At 44.1% G+C, this 17972-nt stretch overlaps 2 protein-coding genes across 5 annotated transcripts; one reads left to right on the top strand and one right to left on the bottom strand.

Annotated features, from left to right (window-relative positions):
* The first annotated feature begins 2469 nt into the window (after positions 1-2469).
* Positions 2470-5170, top strand: LOC102096335 (taste receptor type 2 member 9). The gene has a single exon (XM_005512297.3). It carries the CDS (start codon positions 3875-3877, stop codon positions 4826-4828), a length of 954 nt encoding a protein of 317 aa, XP_005512354.1. The 5' UTR covers positions 2470-3874; the 3' UTR covers positions 4829-5170.
* A 3080-nt stretch (positions 5171-8250) lies between these two features.
* Positions 8251-17043, bottom strand: ANKRD66 (ankyrin repeat domain 66). 4 transcript variants are annotated; one of them, XM_005512281.3, is made up of 4 exons: positions 16715-16881; positions 16360-16520; positions 14774-15002; positions 8251-10495 (listed from the first exon to the last, which is right to left on the bottom strand). In XM_005512281.3, the coding sequence occupies exons 2-4, from the start codon at positions 16496-16498 to the stop codon at positions 10312-10314; spliced, it is 552 nt and encodes a 183-aa protein (XP_005512338.2). In that variant the 5' UTR covers positions 16499-16520; positions 16715-16881; the 3' UTR covers positions 8251-10311. The 4 variants fall into 4 exon arrangements, with proteins under 4 accessions (XP_005512338.2, XP_064911795.1, XP_064911794.1 ...); XM_065055722.1 differs by lacking the exon at positions 8251-10495 and adding an exon at positions 11580-13887 and having other exon boundaries at positions 16715-17043; XM_065055723.1 differs by having other exon boundaries at positions 16360-16862.
* Positions 17044-17972: the final 929 nt, after the last annotated feature.

Genomic DNA, 17972 nt, shown 5'->3' with positions numbered 1-17972 from the left:
GGAGAGGAGAGGAGAGGAGAGGAGAGGAGAGGAGAGGAGAGGAGAGGAGAGGAGAGGAGAGGAGAGGAGAGGAGAGGAGAGGAGAGGAGAGGAGAGGAGAGGAGAGGAGAGGAGAGGAGAGGAGAGGAGAGGAGAGGAGAGGAGAGGAGAGGAGAGGAGAGGAGAGGAGAGGAGAGGAGAGGAGAGGAGAGGAGAGGAGAGGAGAGGAGAGGAGAGGAGAGGAGAGGAGAGGAGAGGAGAGGAGAGGAGAGGAGAGGAGAGGAGAGGAGAGGAGAGGAGAGGAGAGGAGAGGAGAGGAGAGGAGAGGAGAGGAGAGGAGAGGAGAGGAGAGGAGAGGAGAGGAGAGGAGAGGAGGGAGGATTTTCTGTTCTGTCATCAAAACCAGAGGAAACTCACACCAGACCATAAAGCAGATAATAGGCAATGTCAGTAAATGAAAACTCTCTCAAACTAGTACTCTGAAATTCTGGGGCAAGGGTGAAGGTGTTTAAGCTTCATATCTTGGTCATCAGCCATGTGAAACCAACCAACTCACTTTAGATAAATGCACATCAACAAAGCAGCAGTTGAGTTAGAGCCACTGCCAAAGTTTCTCCCAGAGCTGTGTTGCAGAAGAGTGTGGTGGGGAGGGATGCAAGTTCAGTCCAGGGTTTGCTAAGCCTTCCCTGGGAACAGCTGAGTGTGTTTTCAAATTGAAGATTAAGACCTTGGGTTTCCTATAAAATTATCCTTTTGGAAATTTCCTGGCCTTTCCATCTTCCCTTTGAAACACCAACATTTTATGGACCTTTCTGTCCTCTGCCGTATACCCTGTTCCTGCTTTTCCATCTTCTCTTACTGCTACCAGACTCAAAGCAGAGGTCTTCTCCCTTCTCTCCAGAAGTAGCTGAGGTTCACCCACACATTTTTAATTGCCCTGCAGTATCCATGATGTATTTAGGATTTTTTCACATAGAAGGGAGCTTTCAGTGCCCTCTGGTGCCATCACATCTGCCAGACTTGTGGTCCCCAAAAGCTAGCTCACGACTCTGTAATAATTCAACACTCTGCTTATTTACTATCCTATCTTACCTGAGTTTATTTCTGGAATGTTCTTTCTAAGCTGTCCTCCATCAACATCATTAACTAGAAAAAGAAATAATACACCTGAGTTAGTGACGAAATGACATGAGTTGATAGGACTCCCCATTTGATGATTGGTAGGCTTCCACTAACATAAAAATATTGCATCCTTACCTCTGTCTTCATCAGAGTTTTGGATCTGAAACACAGAGAGTACAGTTTCAAAATCACAGACAAACAAAGTGAAATCTCACCCTGATGTCAAGCCAGAAAATGGAGAAGCAGGTGGGAATACTATAAAGGCAGAGGAGAAGGTAAATGGTGCTGTGAAACAACAGGTCATCCAGGAATCCATTTCGGAAGATCAACTGGTGACGTGCCAGTGTAGATATACTGTCCTGTGGGTGAAAAGCCTTCAGAAGTACTGATAAGCATAAGCCATCAAAACAGTTGAACTTTAAAAGGAAGAGCAGATTTTAATCTTATTAGATATAGCCATAAACCAACTCAATAACCAATCTGCTTCCCCATTTTATAACTATTCTTTGTATATTAACCCCTGTAGCGGTCAGGAGTTGTAGAACTATTTAAAATTTCTGTGACTTCTTCAGACATAGTCTTGTTCATTTCTTCTGCTTTACAAACCACCCTGGCCCCATTCTGACATAGGACCATGAAAGCTGCTCAGTATGGAAGTAACAACCTCTTCAAGAGAAGAGGCTTATGGTCTGCAACCTGGATCAATCACTTTAAGAGATTATTTGCTTGGGGGTTTTTTGGATGCCTGGAAACATCTTGTTAGATACAAACAAATACATGCTTTCATCTGATTCTATGGGTAAAGCATCATCTTTAATTTTAAAATAGTGTTGTGTTTTAATCAACAGAATGTCATCCACCAGGTTCCAGCAAAATGTGTTCATTTGGGTTTCCTCAGGAGATGTTGAAGACTTCGTCACTCAGAGCAGGAGTACAGCAATGGGTCCTGGTCTGGTCCCGCTCACATGCCTGCGAAGCCATGTGCTCAGTGTTTGGCATGGGAATCCCACCCAGGTCTTTCCCTCTGAACACAACTCACTTGGTCCAGGGTGAAGCAGGGCAGGAGAAAGGCCCTTGGTGAGCAGGGAAGAGCAGGGCTGAGCCTTACCTCCAACTGCTCGAGAAGTTTCTCCTCCTGGCAGTCACATGAAGGGGCTTTGCCCATTCCTGCAGCTCTCTTGCTCCTACAAACTTCCTGCACCTCCTTCCATCTTCACACCCCCAGTGCTGCCTTTGCCTCTGTTTTGCTCACCCACCCAGCATCACGCTGCACCCTCATCCTTCAGGGCAAGGACTGTCCTAATCTGTCTGTGGAGGTAGGAAACAGGAGTGACACAGAGGCAACCCAAAGTCAGTTTTAGGTGGACAACAAGTTCCAGAACAGACTTTATTCTAGCCGGAAAAATGTAGCAAATAAACTGACTAGAAACGGGGTTTATACAATTATTTAGTGTTCTGACAACATAAAATACAGGTTCAGATATCAGTTGACATTATTGGGGTACAACAACATAATAATAATGAGGATCCAAAAAAACCCAGAGGTACCAATCCAGAGAACCCAGCAGAAATAATCACTCGCCTGGGTTAGGTGAGGGCACGCACTTGCCTGGGTTAGGCAAGGACTCATTCAAGGATATATCCAGTAAATAACCACTCACCACAGGAGGAAGTGAGGGTACTCAGGTTCAGGAAGACTCCTTAGACGGCGTCCCAGCCTAAGGAGAGGGCTCCAGTTCACAGACCCACTGCTCCAAGAAGACCACTCAAAAGGGGTTTTCAGCAGGGACTCCATTTTATAGCCTGGTCAGATCTGGCCGTGGGCATCACAACATGGTCCAGAAGCTTCTCAGCTTCCCTGGGCACCTCCTTTGTTGAGGACCCTGTCCATCGACTGAGAGTCCCACCCCTCCTGCCCCATCAGCTGCGGTGAGGTGAAGTCACCCTGCCCCAGGGCAGGGCTGGGTGTGAGTGTCAGCACCTTGGTACCACCTGAGGTGTGTACATGGGGACAGGCACAGTGGGGTACAAAACGTGCTAAGGAGCCACCAACTACCCCACTGAAGGCTCTGAATTTCAGGGTGGTGTACCACAGCCACAAGGAGATATTCAGTAGGGAGCTTTTATTTGATCTATGCCCTTGAGTCCAGGAGTCAAGGGTGGCTTGTACCAGTTGACCATTAGTGGATTTTCTACCCCTGCAAGTTGTTTTCAGGAGGCTGATTCGGCAATTTCTCTGCAACCCTTCATTCTGCTGCTCTTCTGACAGGCAGGCTGGGAAGTGTCGACTGATGGGTGATCTGTGAATTTAGTTTCTGCTTCCTCTGGCCCTGCAGTGAAACAGGACAGTGGCTCCCCTGACTGTCCTTTGCTGAGCGAACACCTCTGTGAGAGCACTGTAGGTGACAACGGGACAAAAGAACCCGGATCCTGAATCCTGACAGCGACCAAACATGGGACTGTCACTCAATCGCAACATTGTTCACTGCAGAAAAACATCTACTTTGTTTATGTCACCCAACGGAGCTCTTCTGAATTAAGATTCAAATATTGAAGACTGACACTGATACCAGGTAAGGGAATACCCAGCACATTTACATCCCTGCACCTGCCCTGCTCTGAATAGGAGCAGCACCAAAATCCCCCCCGCCACCAGCTCTATAAAGCTCCTGTTCCCACATGGGACACCCAGGAAACAGCAGCTGCCAACCTGCGCCAAGCATTGGTGAAACAACCTCCTTTTAGGGCACAGCGGCTCTACCCATCTTGGAGGATGGCAGCTTGTTATTCTCAAAATAAATTTAATGTCACTTCGTATGACAACATGGCTATACTCGTCACCACACTTCAGGCATTCGCTGGCATGTGGATAAATGGTTTCATCATTTCTGTACTTTGTATGGCTTGGGTCAAGAAGAAAAGCCTGAACTCCAATGAGAAGATCTTGCTGTTTCTGGGATGCTGCAGGGTTTTGTATTTGTGTGTCACATGGGTGTCTTCCTTTCTTCAATCAATTTATCCCTTGTGCTATCAGGTTCAACCCATACCCCGAATATTGACAGCTAGTCAAAGCTTTTTAAATTTTACCAACTTATGGGTTTCTGCCTGTCTTTGTGTTTTTTATTGTATAAAAATTGCAAATTTCAGACACACCTTCTTCACCTACCTGAAGGCAAAAATTGACGGGATGGTGCCATGGTTGCTGTTGGTTTCAGTGCTTTTATCCCTGGCCATCGGCATCCTTATTTACAACGTTGCTCAGGAAGCAGAGTTTGGCAACTTCGATTTCACCTCCCTAGGAAATTTATGGAAACTGAGTATCAGAGTGGATGAACGTGTTTTCCCTGTATTTTTAGCTGCTGGCTTGGGATTTGCCATTTCATTCATGGCAGTAATTTTTTCTGCCTTTCTCCTCCTCTTTTCTCTCTGGAGACACAAACTCAGGATGCAGACAAACTCAATGAAGAACCACAGTGTGGATGTCCATATCAAAGCCATTAAATATATTTTGTCCTTCTTCTTCCTCTATACCATTAACTTTATATGTTTGGTCTTGGCACTGGCTTATGCCACGAAGGAGGCAAATCCTCTGATGTTTCTCGTTTCAGTAGTTCAGTACGCCTTTCCAGCTGTTCATTCCCTTATTCTGATTTTCAGCAATCCCAACCTGAAAAAGACACTGCTAAGGGCTCTGCCCTGTGTGAGGTGCAAGGTTTGCAAGAGATAGGAACTGTAATAAAAGCTGGAGCCCATCAAAAATATTGATATTTTATTATAAAAAATGAGTAGTTTCTTGTCTAATGCAACTCTCCAGCCAGTATAAATGACGCAAATGTTCTAACTTCACCATCTAAATTAAGAAAACTTCATTAAAATTCTTTGACTTTGAATTAAATTATTATTAGTATTAGTATTAGTATTAGTATTAGTATTAGTATTAGTATTAGTATTAGTATTACTACTTGATTTAGATAATTCTTTGAGTTAAATTATTGTCAGTCACAAAGTTATTCTAGACCTCGTACATGGGCTGGCTGCAAAAGGGGAATAAGAATTCTGCAAACCTTCTAAAAATGCTTTGGTATTTGCTGACTGAAACTACTTAACTAAACAGCATGTTTATATCTATTTTATTTCACATTTATTTCTGCTCTGGATGTGTACTTTGTAATATTATGAGTTGTATCCACTCTCTTGTCTTGATTTATAACTTTTGTTTGAATATGTTTATCACTATTGTTCACCAGAGGTGTTACTGGTTTATAAACAGCAATGCAGAAATGGGTGGAGGTGGAGAGCCCACCTCCCACACCAGCCTTATATGTTCTCTCTCTGCCTTAACTAGTGCAAAAATGTGATTTTCCCTGCTCTCCTGGTCTGCTTTTGCTTTTTAATAGATCTGCTTTATTCTGGCTCAGTAAAAAGTGGAGAAATCTGGTTTTTGTGCAAAGTGTGGTGTGGAATAAAGTAATGCTTTCATCTCGCAGTGACCCATGGGCAGATCTAAGGGGTGTTCATGCAGGGTGCTGGGCAGCTGGGGGTCCAGAGGGATCTGTGAGGCAAGGTCAATGCTGCTCCGTGCTGGGGAAACACAGTTCCAGGTGTCTCCAGCGGACGCACTACAGGACACAGCTCAGCACATCAGTGATGCTGGTGTCTCCTCTGGGAAAATATATTTAAGAAAAGGCCAAAAACCCTGCCCAGCAGTGAGGAGTGAGGAAAATTGTGAGAAACAGTCCTGCAACAAACAGGGTCAGAGAAGAAAGTGAAGGAGGTGCCAGAGCGGGGAGTCTTCACAGTCCATGGAGAGGACCACGGTGATGCAGGTTGTTCCCCTGACAGCTCATGGACGACCATGGTGGAGGAGATATCCACACTGCAGCCATGGAGGACCATGTTGGAGCTGGTAGAGATGACCTGAAGGACTGAAGCCCACGCAGACCCCACACTGAAGCAGAGGATGAACATAAGGAAGAAGGAACAGCAGAGACAGTGCATTACGGACTGATCGTAAGATCCATTCCCCATTCCCCTGGCCTGCTCGGGGAACAGATGTAGAGGAGTTGGGAGTGAAGGAGTGAAGATGAGCCTGGGAAGAAGTGGGGGTGGAGTTGTCTTGGTTTTGTCTTTGTTTATAACCATTCTACTATATTTTCAGTTGACAATAAATTAAATTTGTTTTCCCCAAATCAAGTCTGTTTTGCCTGTGCTGATCATTGGCCAGTGATGTCCCTGTCTTTTTCTCAACCCATAAGCTTTTCCATCTTACTTTCTACCCCGTCCTGTTGAGGAGCAAGAGCTGGGTGGCGATCTGAGCAGCTGGCCAAGGTCAACCCACCACAGCAGATTATCTAAACATGAGATAGTTTCAACATTAACAGAGTGGAACCTGCTGTTCGTTTCTTTCACCAGCTGAGGCCCAGAGGGACATCTTGCCTCATGCCAGCTGCCAAGTGTGCATTTTTGAAGCATTTCGTCTGGTTTTGTTTCTGCTTTTGTTTTAAAACACTCACCCAGAAGGAGTAAATTTGCCTGGTGTGGAGCCCAAACCTCAGAGGCCTCCTGAAGCTCTGCAGAATTCAGATATATCCCAAATGCTCTCCAGGGAGTCATCTCAGGTGTAGCATCAGCCCTTCTGGACATTGATCCATTCTATAAGAAGATGTTGAGCTTTCTCTCTCTGCTGCATTTTTGAGAACAACCTTCAATGTATTTCTGGTAGCAGAAGGCTTCTCAGGCTTTCTTTTGCCCTGATAAAGGAGATGTTGTCACCTTCTAGGACATCAGTGTGAAGGACTCACTGATTTCTATGTATTCTCTATTAGAAATCAACCCAGAGAAAGAGTTTCTGCTCAGAGAATGAGTGGCCCTGGGATAGTAATTTGAAAAGCTGAAGTGAAGGTGAAAAAGCTTTGTTTGTAAGATTTTTAGTTGCCTTTTCTGTAGGCAAAAGAGCACTCCCTTCCCTCTTCCTCTCCATCCCCACAAAAATAGAAAGGGGAAGAGGTTAATAAGAAAGTAAGAAAGTGTTTTCAAACCAGTAGCTTTCACTCTTCTGGATTTTTCCTGCAGTAGTAAAAATACTACATTCATATTTTTCTGCTAAAAATAAAGGGATAGAGTGATCTGACCAAAATTAGATACTCGGAGCACATTGCCTTTAGCTGTTTGCCTTTAGCTGCAATTCAGACCAAATGACCAACTCCTCCAAGTCTCAGTTCTACAGTACAAGACACCCTCTACCACTCACATTTCCCAAGGGATGCAGATCTTAAATATCTCATCTGGACACATATCCACAGCTGAAAGGCCTTTAAAGGACAGGGACTAGCACACCTCCCTTCTTTCTCTGCTGCTGCTGCTCAATGCAGTTGATCCATTAGCATGGCAGCCTCAATCACTTTCACATAAAGACCATGGAAAATCCATCTTACTCTCTACATCCCACACAACATCATCCCTCAAAAGATACCACAAGACTCAGCAAGCAAAACCAATATCTTGCACATGCATCTTGGGCTGCATCACCAGCAGCGTGTCCAGCAGGTGGTGGGAGGTGATTCTGCCCCTCTGCTCCGCTCTGGTGAGACCCCACCTGCAGTTCTGTGTCCAGCTCTGGAGCCCTCAGCACAGGACACACATGGACCTGTTGGAGAGGGGCCAGAGGAGCCACAGAAATGATCTGAGACTGGAACAGCTCTGCTGGGAGGACAGGCTGAGAGAGTTGGGGTTGTTCAGCCTGGAGAAGAGAAGGCTCCAGTGAGACCTTGTTGCGGCCTTTCAGTGCTTAAAATGGGCTTATAAGAAAGATGGGGACAGACCTTTTTGCAGGCCCTGCTGCAACAGGACAAGGGGTGATGGTTTTAAACTAAAAGGGCAGATTTAGACTGGACATGAGAAAGCATTTTTTTACAATGAGGGTGGTAAAACACTGGCCCAGGTTGCCCAGAGAGGTGGTGGATGCTCCATTCCTGGAGACATCCCAGGCCAGGCTGGACAGGGCTCTGAGCAACCTGATCTTGTTGAAGATGTCCTTGCCCATGACAGTGGGGTTGGATCAGATGAGCTTTGAAGGTCCCTTCCAACCCAAACTATTTTATGATTCTATGGCTTGTCACAAATCCACACCAAAACCAAACCAGACAGACAACAAATTCAAAGCAAAGTTTATTCTAACTAAAATAGCTCAGCAGAAAACCAAAACAGAAATAAGGTCTATTGAAATCACTCATTACTCCAACAATATTACAACTGCAGGTTCAAGATACTGGTTGGGAGCTAATTAGTTGTCTGCTACATAGACAACACACACAGGGCACAGGGAATTCCCAAAGCTTTGAAATGAGGATTCAAAGCGTGCACTAACTCACTCACGAAGGAGGACTCTCTAGGGTAACCCAGATGTTATAATCACTCACCAACAGGGTGAGAGTGCTCAAGGACAGTCCAGAAAATATAATTACTCACCAAAAAGGCAAGGGGATTTTACCTCAAGGAGTTTCCTTTGGCAGTATCTCAACCCAAGGGGAGAGTCCCTGACTACAGACCCACTGCTCTGAGAAGACTAACTCAACATGGAAGCTCTGGAGGGTTCCCAGAGGTTTAGAATGGATATTAGGGAAAAAGTCTTCACAGAAAGGGTTTTCAGGCATTGGGACAGGCTGCCTGGGGAAGTGATTGAGTCACCATCCCTGAAGGTGTTTAGAAAATGCATAGATGAGGTTCCTAGGGACATGGCTTAGTGACAGTGTTAGGTTAATGGTTGGATTTGATGAACTTGAAGGTTTTTTTCCAACTAAAATGATTCTATGATTCTGTGTCTCTGCTTGCACTGTCATTAATTCAACAGCCAGGCCAACTGTGAATGGAGCTGACATTTGATATGGCTTAAAAGTGCAAAATAGCAAAAGACAAAGCTGGACATTGACTTGTTTGTCAAAACATAGGCATCTCAAGTCCTCTGAGATGTCCTGGGATATCTGAGATATCTGCATGGGGTTGGGAGCTGCAGCACAGGATCTTGTGGACACTTGCAGGTTCAGCCTGGGTACTTGAGAGCATCTCAAGTGGCATTAAGCACTTCTTTGTAGACAGTTTAATTTGTTCCTGGAAATCTAGAAGAAGGAGATGGATCAGGGAGTTGTTTGTTGTGATTGCAATGCCTGACTGGGTGGGTGCGAAGGACACCTATAACCAAGGCACTGCAGAAGGACCAGGTTTGGGTAGTGGAGGGGAAGCAGAGGGGAAGGGAGGCAGACACAGCAGGGAAGGGGAAGCAGACACGTCAAAGATGTCAGAAGTCAATACAGTTGGCTGCCTAGTGTTGGCATGGAATGCAAAACCACTTTGGGTCAAATTCAATTTTTTTATGATTGAGAAGTGAAACAGTTAAAAATGCTTTTTCCATGGAGAGTGTTGATGAGCAGAGGGGTAGCTCAGGACAGGTTCCACAGCATTCCTATGAGCATAGACATAAAAATCGCTGGGGGCACTGCTAAAAATAAGGCAATGCTCTGTCTTGGCAGCCCCAGGTGTCTGAAAGCAGTAATGATGAAGAATGTTTTCCCTTCTGCTGAGCCAGGAATGATAGATAGGCTGTTAGTTGCATGTGTCCAGTAGAAGGTCAACATCAATGTCTCCTACTACACCCCACTCCCAAAGAAGAGAGGCAACACCAGAGACTACAAGCCCCTGTAGAGCCTCCTGGTTGACTCAGGACGAGAAGCAACCAAGCAAAAGCCACAGACATCACCAGAGTTAGCAGAATCACAGTTCCAGATGCTTTCACGAATCAATTAGGAGCAAAACCAATTCTTTCTCAGACAATATGGGTAATTGCTGTCCTTTCTGTAAATCTGTACATTTCAGTGACTTTAAATGTTACTATATTTAAACATCTTCAGCAGTTTTCTGATATTTGAGATCCAATACATATACAGTGCTTTTCAAAAAGATAGACCCAATTTGAATTCACTATATCTTTGAAATTGGTCAATCTTTTTGAAACACCATGTAGACAAACTGACAGACAGAAGCACTTCTACTAGTCCCCTATTAATGACAGTATTTACAGTACATCACAAAAATGCATTCTTGTGGCCATCTGCTTCTCCTGTTCATCCATATTTCACCCTGCGGATGCATCTGAGGTTTGTCAGTGTCTTTTCTATGAATTGCGAGTTGTCAGGGGCACCAAATAGGCAAGGGACACTACTGCTTCCCCTTATTTTGTTTATTTTTCTTTGGAGCGGAGACTGTGTAGTTGTCCCAAGAACACGGTGGGTTTCTCCTCTTAAACTCTTCTTTCTTGAGTTCCCAGTCTTCATCTCTCTGGTCTAAGGGGATTCCTTTCATTGCAGCTGTCCTGCGATAGTTCTGGCTCTCCACCTCTGCTCTGGGGAAGAAAGCAAGACGGCACCTTCAGATGCACAGTCACACCATCATTCTTGAGTGACCTGTCTACAGGATCAAGGGATCATTTATTCATATCATCAAACCACTGTTGATGGCAATACATAAGAAAACACCGAGGCTCAACTCAAATCCAACAGCATTCATCGCTCAAGTGACCAGGTACTCACCAAGAGCTGGGCTGAAGTGGGAAACCTTCAGTAAGTATCTCCAGTGAGATCGGCCTTTCACCACTGGAATCATAATTTTAACCATAAAAAGCTTCCAAAGACTGATATTGTGAATTTGTGTGCTATTAAATAGACTTAAGTGCATTTAATGCAATTGTACATGGTATATTAACTCACTGCAACAGCAACATTTCCACTTTAATTCATTTTTTGTACTGCTTATTCATAAGTACTAGAAATTCCTAATGCCAAAACATCAGATCTGAAGATGGTTGGAACTTGGGAGGATTTTTACATAGTTATTCTTTATAGACAACCTTTTAAAATCAGAAATTATCTAATCCTAATCCAATTCAGCCCTGAAATTTTGCGAAATTTTGCATTCAAATCCAGAACTAAAGTGAACAATTCGTCTTCACTTCTGTTTTTTAAATAACAGTTTGAATTAAACAATGTCATAGAAATAAGGCTGTGCTGCGGAGGTTCAAATTTCGCATGGGAAACCATTATGTAGAAAATACCACTTTCCCCAGCCCAATATCCCCATATGCAAATAATTCACAACCCTCCTCTGATTGCTGGGGTTTTTAGATGGGGTTTTCAAGTTGTCTCTATGATTTCAAATGTGTGAAACCTGTTGGATGCCAAACACTGAACCACCATTCATCCAGACCCTGGGATCTCCAAGTCAGCAGCGAGTTTGCTCTTGGCATCTGTAGTTTAACAAAGTCGTCATTTGTTTTTTGATATTCATATTCTTTCTATTAGACAAAATCAGACTGAGATCTTTAGTGAAGGACACTGTACAAGATGGTAACCTGAAAATAAACATAATTCACCATACTTTTCCTTAGAGCCTTGAAATGTCAATGGTTTTCATTACACTTCCCACTGTGAACAACCAAAGCAAATTAAAAACCACTTTCATCAAGACCAAAATGAATATACTCCTTTGAGCAGTAGTTGGTTTTTTTCATTATATTTTTTTAATCATCTTAGTTGTGGTTTTGTTAATCACAGCTCTAAAATGTTTTTCCTATTAATTACTGTTAACTTTCTCTTTACAACCTTTACATGTGCCTGACACAAACACAGTAATTATTTTGGAAAAAAAGTAACTTTAGACTAAAAAATAGATAGCTACTTTCTGCCTTTTGTAGGCACTGGGGTATTTCAAAAGGATAAACTATCCTTCACTCCAAGTCACACAACACAGAATCATGGAATTATTTGGGTTGGATGGGACCTTTCCCTCCTACTGTCTGATTTTGTAGGAACTTGGTATTTATGGAGCTCTGTCAAAACCACCATCGAATATTGGGAAAAGTCCTTTTTTTCTGCAATACAGCAGCTTGGTCACATCAGAGCAATGCTGTCCTGGCTGAGAACACCGAGTAAAGCCAGTGGCTTCACACAGATGTGCTGCATAGTGTGGGCCTACTATATGTATCTATGTATACACACATACATACACATGCACCAACATGTTTGAGAGAAATGGTTGATGCCCCATGTCTACTGGTGTTTAAAGAGGCATTTTGAAAATGTCCTTAATAATGCATTTTAACTTTTCGTCAGCCCTGACGTGGTCAGGCAGTCGGACTAGATGACTGTTGCAGGTCCCTTCCAACTGAACTATTCTATTCTATTCTATTCTATTCTATTCTATTCTATTCTATTCTATTCTATTCTATTCTATTCTATTCTATTCTATTCTATTCTGGTCTAGTCTAGTCTAGTCTAGTCTAGTCTATTCCCATTCTACTGCTACCAAGGGCAAGAAACCTTTCTGTACACTTTTAATATATAGCAGGAGCCTTTTGTGCAGTTTCAATGCTCGGCACTTTGCAGAGAGGCTGGTGGCAGGGATGGATCACAGGTCTCCATGCCACTCACCAACATCTTCAGCGGCTCTCACAGCATCCAGGGAAAAGCCCATCTTGTGCAAAAAAAAAAAAGATAAATAGTAATAACTCTAATGCAAATTACGTGTTTGTTACTCAGAAGCAGCTGTGTTTTGAAGGCTGTTTCCTGTCCTTTGCATGTCCATGCAAACCTCGGTGACTGGTATGGATATTCTGTAGCACAATATTCCTAATATTTACATGTTAATAATATTTACATGTTAATACATGTAATATTTCCATGTTAATGCAAACAGTCCTCAGCACAGAGCAGTGGCTCAGCCCAGGTAGACAGGAGTATCTTCATGCAGATGGCAACATGTGGGGTCAGACACGCAGTGTGCAATGAAAATGTGGGGGCTCAAAGAGGCTGAATCGGGATTTAGGAAGGATTTGGATGCTAATAGCCCTGTTTGGATATGCATGTCAGCCCTGCATTTGGCACAGACTGTTATTTTCAAAATTGCCTTTTCTCTCTTTTTTGCATGACAGGCAAATATCCAAAACTGACAGTGATGCTCGGTAACAAAATATCCCTCGTATTTGCATACCAACACCACAGACACCGTGAGCAGCGGGCAGACCTACTGCAGAGCATCGGTGTGCAGACACACGCTTCGCTTTCTGTCTGCAGCACAGGACAGTTCTGCCCAGCTCCCACCAGAGCCGTGGAGCACGGCCTGGCCATGGACATCACCTCTGGGACCTTCTGCACACCCGAAGGAGCAGAAGGTAATTGTGATCATGCCACAAACGCCAGTAATTCCTCCTAGCTGCCGCCAAGTTTACTGACATGAGGAAGTGAAACTGTTGCAGGAGGGTGAAGGTGTCCACTGTGGTTGTAAATTATAGTGGTTGGGTTTAAAAAAAGGGTTCCTGAGCCCTGATGATAAACTCTTGGCTGCCAATAGGCAGTGTCATGGCTGTGAGGTGATCATACAGGCTTCAGGTGTCTTTGGAAAGACCTTGAGGTGCTGGAGTAAGTTCAGAGAAGGGCAATGAAGCTGGTGAGGGGTCTGGAGCACAAGTGTGATGAGGAGCAGCTGAGGGACCTGGGGCTGTTCAGCCTGGAGAAAAGGAGGCTGAGGGGAGACCTTATCGCTGTCTACAACTACCTGAAAGGAGGTTGTATCATGGAGGGGGTTGGTCTCTTCTCCCAAGTAGCAAGTGACAGGATGAGAGGAAATGGCCTCAAGTTGCACCAGGGGAGGTTTACATTGGATATCAGGAAATATTTCTTCATGGAAAAGGTTGTCAGGCATTGGAACAGGCTGCCCAGGGCAGTGGTGGAGTCACCATCCCTGGAAGGGTTTAAAAGACATGTAGATGAGGTTCTTAGGGACATGGCTTAGTGCTAGAGTTAGGTTACGGTTGGATTCGATAATCTTAGGGGTCTCTTCAACCAAAATGATTCTATGATTCTATAAAATGTCCAAGGCATGGGCATTCAAACCATCTTCCCAGTTATTAACTTCTCTCAGCAATTCTCCTGACTGAGCCATGCAGCCACAGGGTGAGTCAGGTCAGCATGTGGCGCTGAAAGAGTCGTTTTCCACCTTAAATTAGTCATTGACCTCAGAAAACCCCCCATCAGCTACAAGTCGCCCTAGGCTGTTGCCTAGGTGGCACAAACAAGGATGTCAATCATCCTGTCAATCATTCTCCCAGACGCCTCCACAGGCATCAGGTCAGCATCATTCCGGTAACTCCCCCATCCTTGCTGCCACCTCACCGTCACGGCTCTGGTGCGCAGCCAAGTGCACGGCACATGCTACAGACGTGGCAGGACTTGATAAGCAGGATTTATTGGTGAGATTAGTGCAAAAATAAGAGCATTGAATAGGTAAGCAATTATTATAAATGATTAATCAAGGGGAACAGGCCTGTAGACCTCTCCCTTTCTAGGATAGACAATATTTAGCTTTTCTGATATAGAAACTGAGCAGACCAAGAACTGAGAACTGTATAAAGAAATAGAAGAATGTGCCTTATTCTCAAATCACCGGCAAACCTGAGTATTTGCTTATTTATTAATACTTCTTGTGCCTGATAGCTTTAATAGGCTTTAGGTGAAAATATAAGTAGCACACTCATATTTGTTCTGGTCCTTGCTATAGCAAGTCAATTTAATTTGATGACGCTGGAGCCCCATCAGCCACCATGGTGGGACTAGCCATTGCCACTCACCTTTCCAAGAACCTGGAGCAGTCCTGGTGCCCATAGATTTCCGCGATCCTCTTGGGAGTGTCGCCGAAGAGGTCGGCCGCATCCATGGCAGCGTGCAGGGAATGAAGGGTGCGGAGCACCCCCAGTCTCCCCGATTCGGCAGCAAAGTGAGCCGGGGTCCAGCCCACATCACTCCGCAGGCAATGCCGGGCACCGCGGTCCACCAGCAGCTTGACCAGCTCCGATTGCCCTTGATTGGGCAGGAAAACAGGTAGAAAAGATGCACCTGCATTAGACTTTATACCTTCTGGATGCAGAAGTTGATCATAATTCCCTCAGTCATGTAATGATGGATTCTACCCATGACCTGTCCCTTTGATTTACCCAATAAATGATACTTGTTAGAAAATACTGATTTTTTTTTTCCAAACTAGACTGCTTCCAGAAGCATTTTGCAACAGAACAAACAATATAATCAAAAAGCTTTCGACTAATTTCTGAACAGCACTTCTCAATTAGTTATTGACAGATTGGCTGTCGACTCTTTCATTGTTTCATTTTGGTTTTTAGTTCAATGCAAAATAAAATTTAAACATTAAAAAACTGGAAAATCTGTAGGCAGCTTTACTAAAACAAAGGTTTGTTTGGTAGAAGACGGAGAAATTACTCATTTTCATTCACCTTCATATTCTTCTAACTTGTGGAATTGCTTAAAGAAGCAAAAATATTATTTCTTTCCCACTTCACACTGCCTTAACTGAGCTAGATTGTTCCCAATGGCACCTAGGCCATGCCAGGCTCTCATCATCATTTTCTTAAATAGCTCAATTCCCTTTGCTGCTGCCCAAATGAGTAATAATCCGTCAGGACAAAAGTAAAACGTGGTGTCAAGTGTAAACCAGCAAATTACACACCTGACTTCTGAGCAAAGAGAGATACCATGACATGAGAACCCAACATGTAAAAAACACCCTAACACGGAGGAGTAAAGGCCCAGTTTCCCATTTTACACCGTGTACAACTATACATTATATACTGTTGCATTCGTCTCTTTTCTGGGTTGAAAAGAGACATTTTACTTTGACAGTTCTGATGGTGAGGGACCAAATGGGAGCTGCAAACCACTCTGGTCCTGTGCTGTTCAGGTGGGATAAAGGGAGTGCAATGTATAACACCCTGTAATTATTTTGTTCTATTTGGTTTGATAAATACCTGTTATAAATACAGTGGGTTTGGCTTTCTGCTCATTCCTGCAGGTGTATGTGAGAAATAACTACTCTGAACTCTATGAAGCACCTCTTAGAAAAGTAAAGAGAGGAACAAGCAGACATGCTGTATGTACATATCATGTACATTGTAAATTTTCACACATGATGGAAAAAAAAAAAGCTAAAAAATCACTTTGATGATAATCCCATAAACTATTTTGAAGGCAAAGTTCCCATTTAAACTGGTATTTTGCTCTTTTTCCTCATTAAGGACAAAAGGATTAGATATGAGCTGTGACTATCACCAGCACTAATTGCCATCATAGCAAGACGTAATTACAATCAGCATCATCTTTTATGAAGCTAACGCAGAGGCGACAGGGCAGAGGGTGCCCTTACCTTTCACAGCAGCCCAGTGCAGCGGGGTCCTGTCGTGCCAGTCGACATCCTTGTGATTTGGGTCGCAGCGCCCTGACCTCAGAATCTCCTCCGCCAGGTCATAGTCCCCCACGGCCACGGCCTCGTGGAGCTCTGTCATGCCACACACTCCACAACGGCGCCTGGTAAAAGGGGGACGGTTGTTTAGTGAATGTGCGTTGGTGTATCAGTCCTTCTCAAGAGCAATTTTTACAGAACAAGCAGCATCTGGGTTAAAAATGAGAACGTGGGAAACTGCGATTTACCCAAAAAGAAAAAATATAAAGAAATTAAAAAAAGGAACGATAGTAAGAAAATTAATAATTTATCCTCAAACCAGTGATCACGGCCTGATGGTGATGTCAAATTAGTCAAAAATCTGGAGCAAAGTGCAGCCCTTTATATAAAGGACAAAACCACATCGCATTTCTCAAGGATGTTGCTAATGAACGGCCGGCTCAGGCCAAACATTTGCAGCAGGTTTGTTGGTTCTCACTTGCCATGGAAACTGGCTCCTCCCCTGCCAGTGATGCAGATCCATTAGTGGCAGCATTTTATTGCAATGGAAGAAATGTCTGTGTAAGTATCTTCTGATTTTGTTTGGTGCAAATAATGTAGATAAGCCATGCTGCTAAAAAGTCTCACCTCCATAGCTGTGCTTTGGAATTTCTAGTCACATTCAACACATCCCTATCAAGAAACACAAGCAGATCTCCAGCACCTGCAGAGCTGTGGATTTAAACAATTAAACCTGTTCTAGCGGATATTTCCTTGCTGCTTTGCTAGCAAGGAATTTAAACAGCTTGCAAGGATCACTACGGTGCCCTGAGAATGGAAACACTGCAATATTTTCTCCAGTCTGGCCAAATCAATGGGGAGAAAAATTTTTATATTCCCATATCAACTAATTAACTCAAGAGAGTTAATTAGTCCAGTCCCACTCTTGGTGACAACCAGTGATAGGACAAGGGGTAATGGGTACAAACTGGAACACAAGAGGTTCCACTTAAATTTGAGAAGAAACTTCTTCTCAGTGAGGGTGACAGACACTGGAACAGGCTGCCCAGGGAGGTTGTGGAGTCTCCTACTCTGGAGACATTCAAAACCCACCTGGACACCTTCCTGTGTAACCTCATCTGGGTGTTCCTGCTCCGGCAGGGGGATTGGACTGGATGAGCTTTCGTGGTCCCTTCCAACCCCTGACATTCTGTGATTCTGTGATTCATGAACCAGAAGACTTTTAGGATTTGGTCCAGCTTTTGCATTGCATTTACTTCATGGAGTAATTTTCACAGATTGGAAAGAGCATGATTACCATGTTCAGCATGTTGGAAAGGACCAACACTGGAGCTTGCAGGGGCTGATGTGACGGAACATTTGAAATCCCAGGGGCTACAGTACTTTAAAAGGGCTGATAAGAAAGATGGGGACAGGTTTTTTAGCAGGGCTTGTTGTGACAGGACAAGGGAGGTTCAGGCTGGACATGAGGAAGAAATTTTTTACAATGAGGGTTGTAAAACCCCAGCCCAGGTTGCCCAGAAAGGTGGTGGATGCCCCATCCCTGGAGACATCCCAGGCCAGGCTGGACGGGGCTC

This window comes from Columba livia, chromosome 3 (genome assembly GCF_036013475.1).
Source record: "Columba livia isolate bColLiv1 breed racing homer chromosome 3, bColLiv1.pat.W.v2, whole genome shotgun sequence".
In the NCBI taxonomy this organism is placed as follows: Eukaryota; Metazoa; Chordata; class Aves; order Columbiformes; family Columbidae; genus Columba; species Columba livia.
This window is presented reverse-complemented; position numbering and strand designations above follow the sequence as displayed.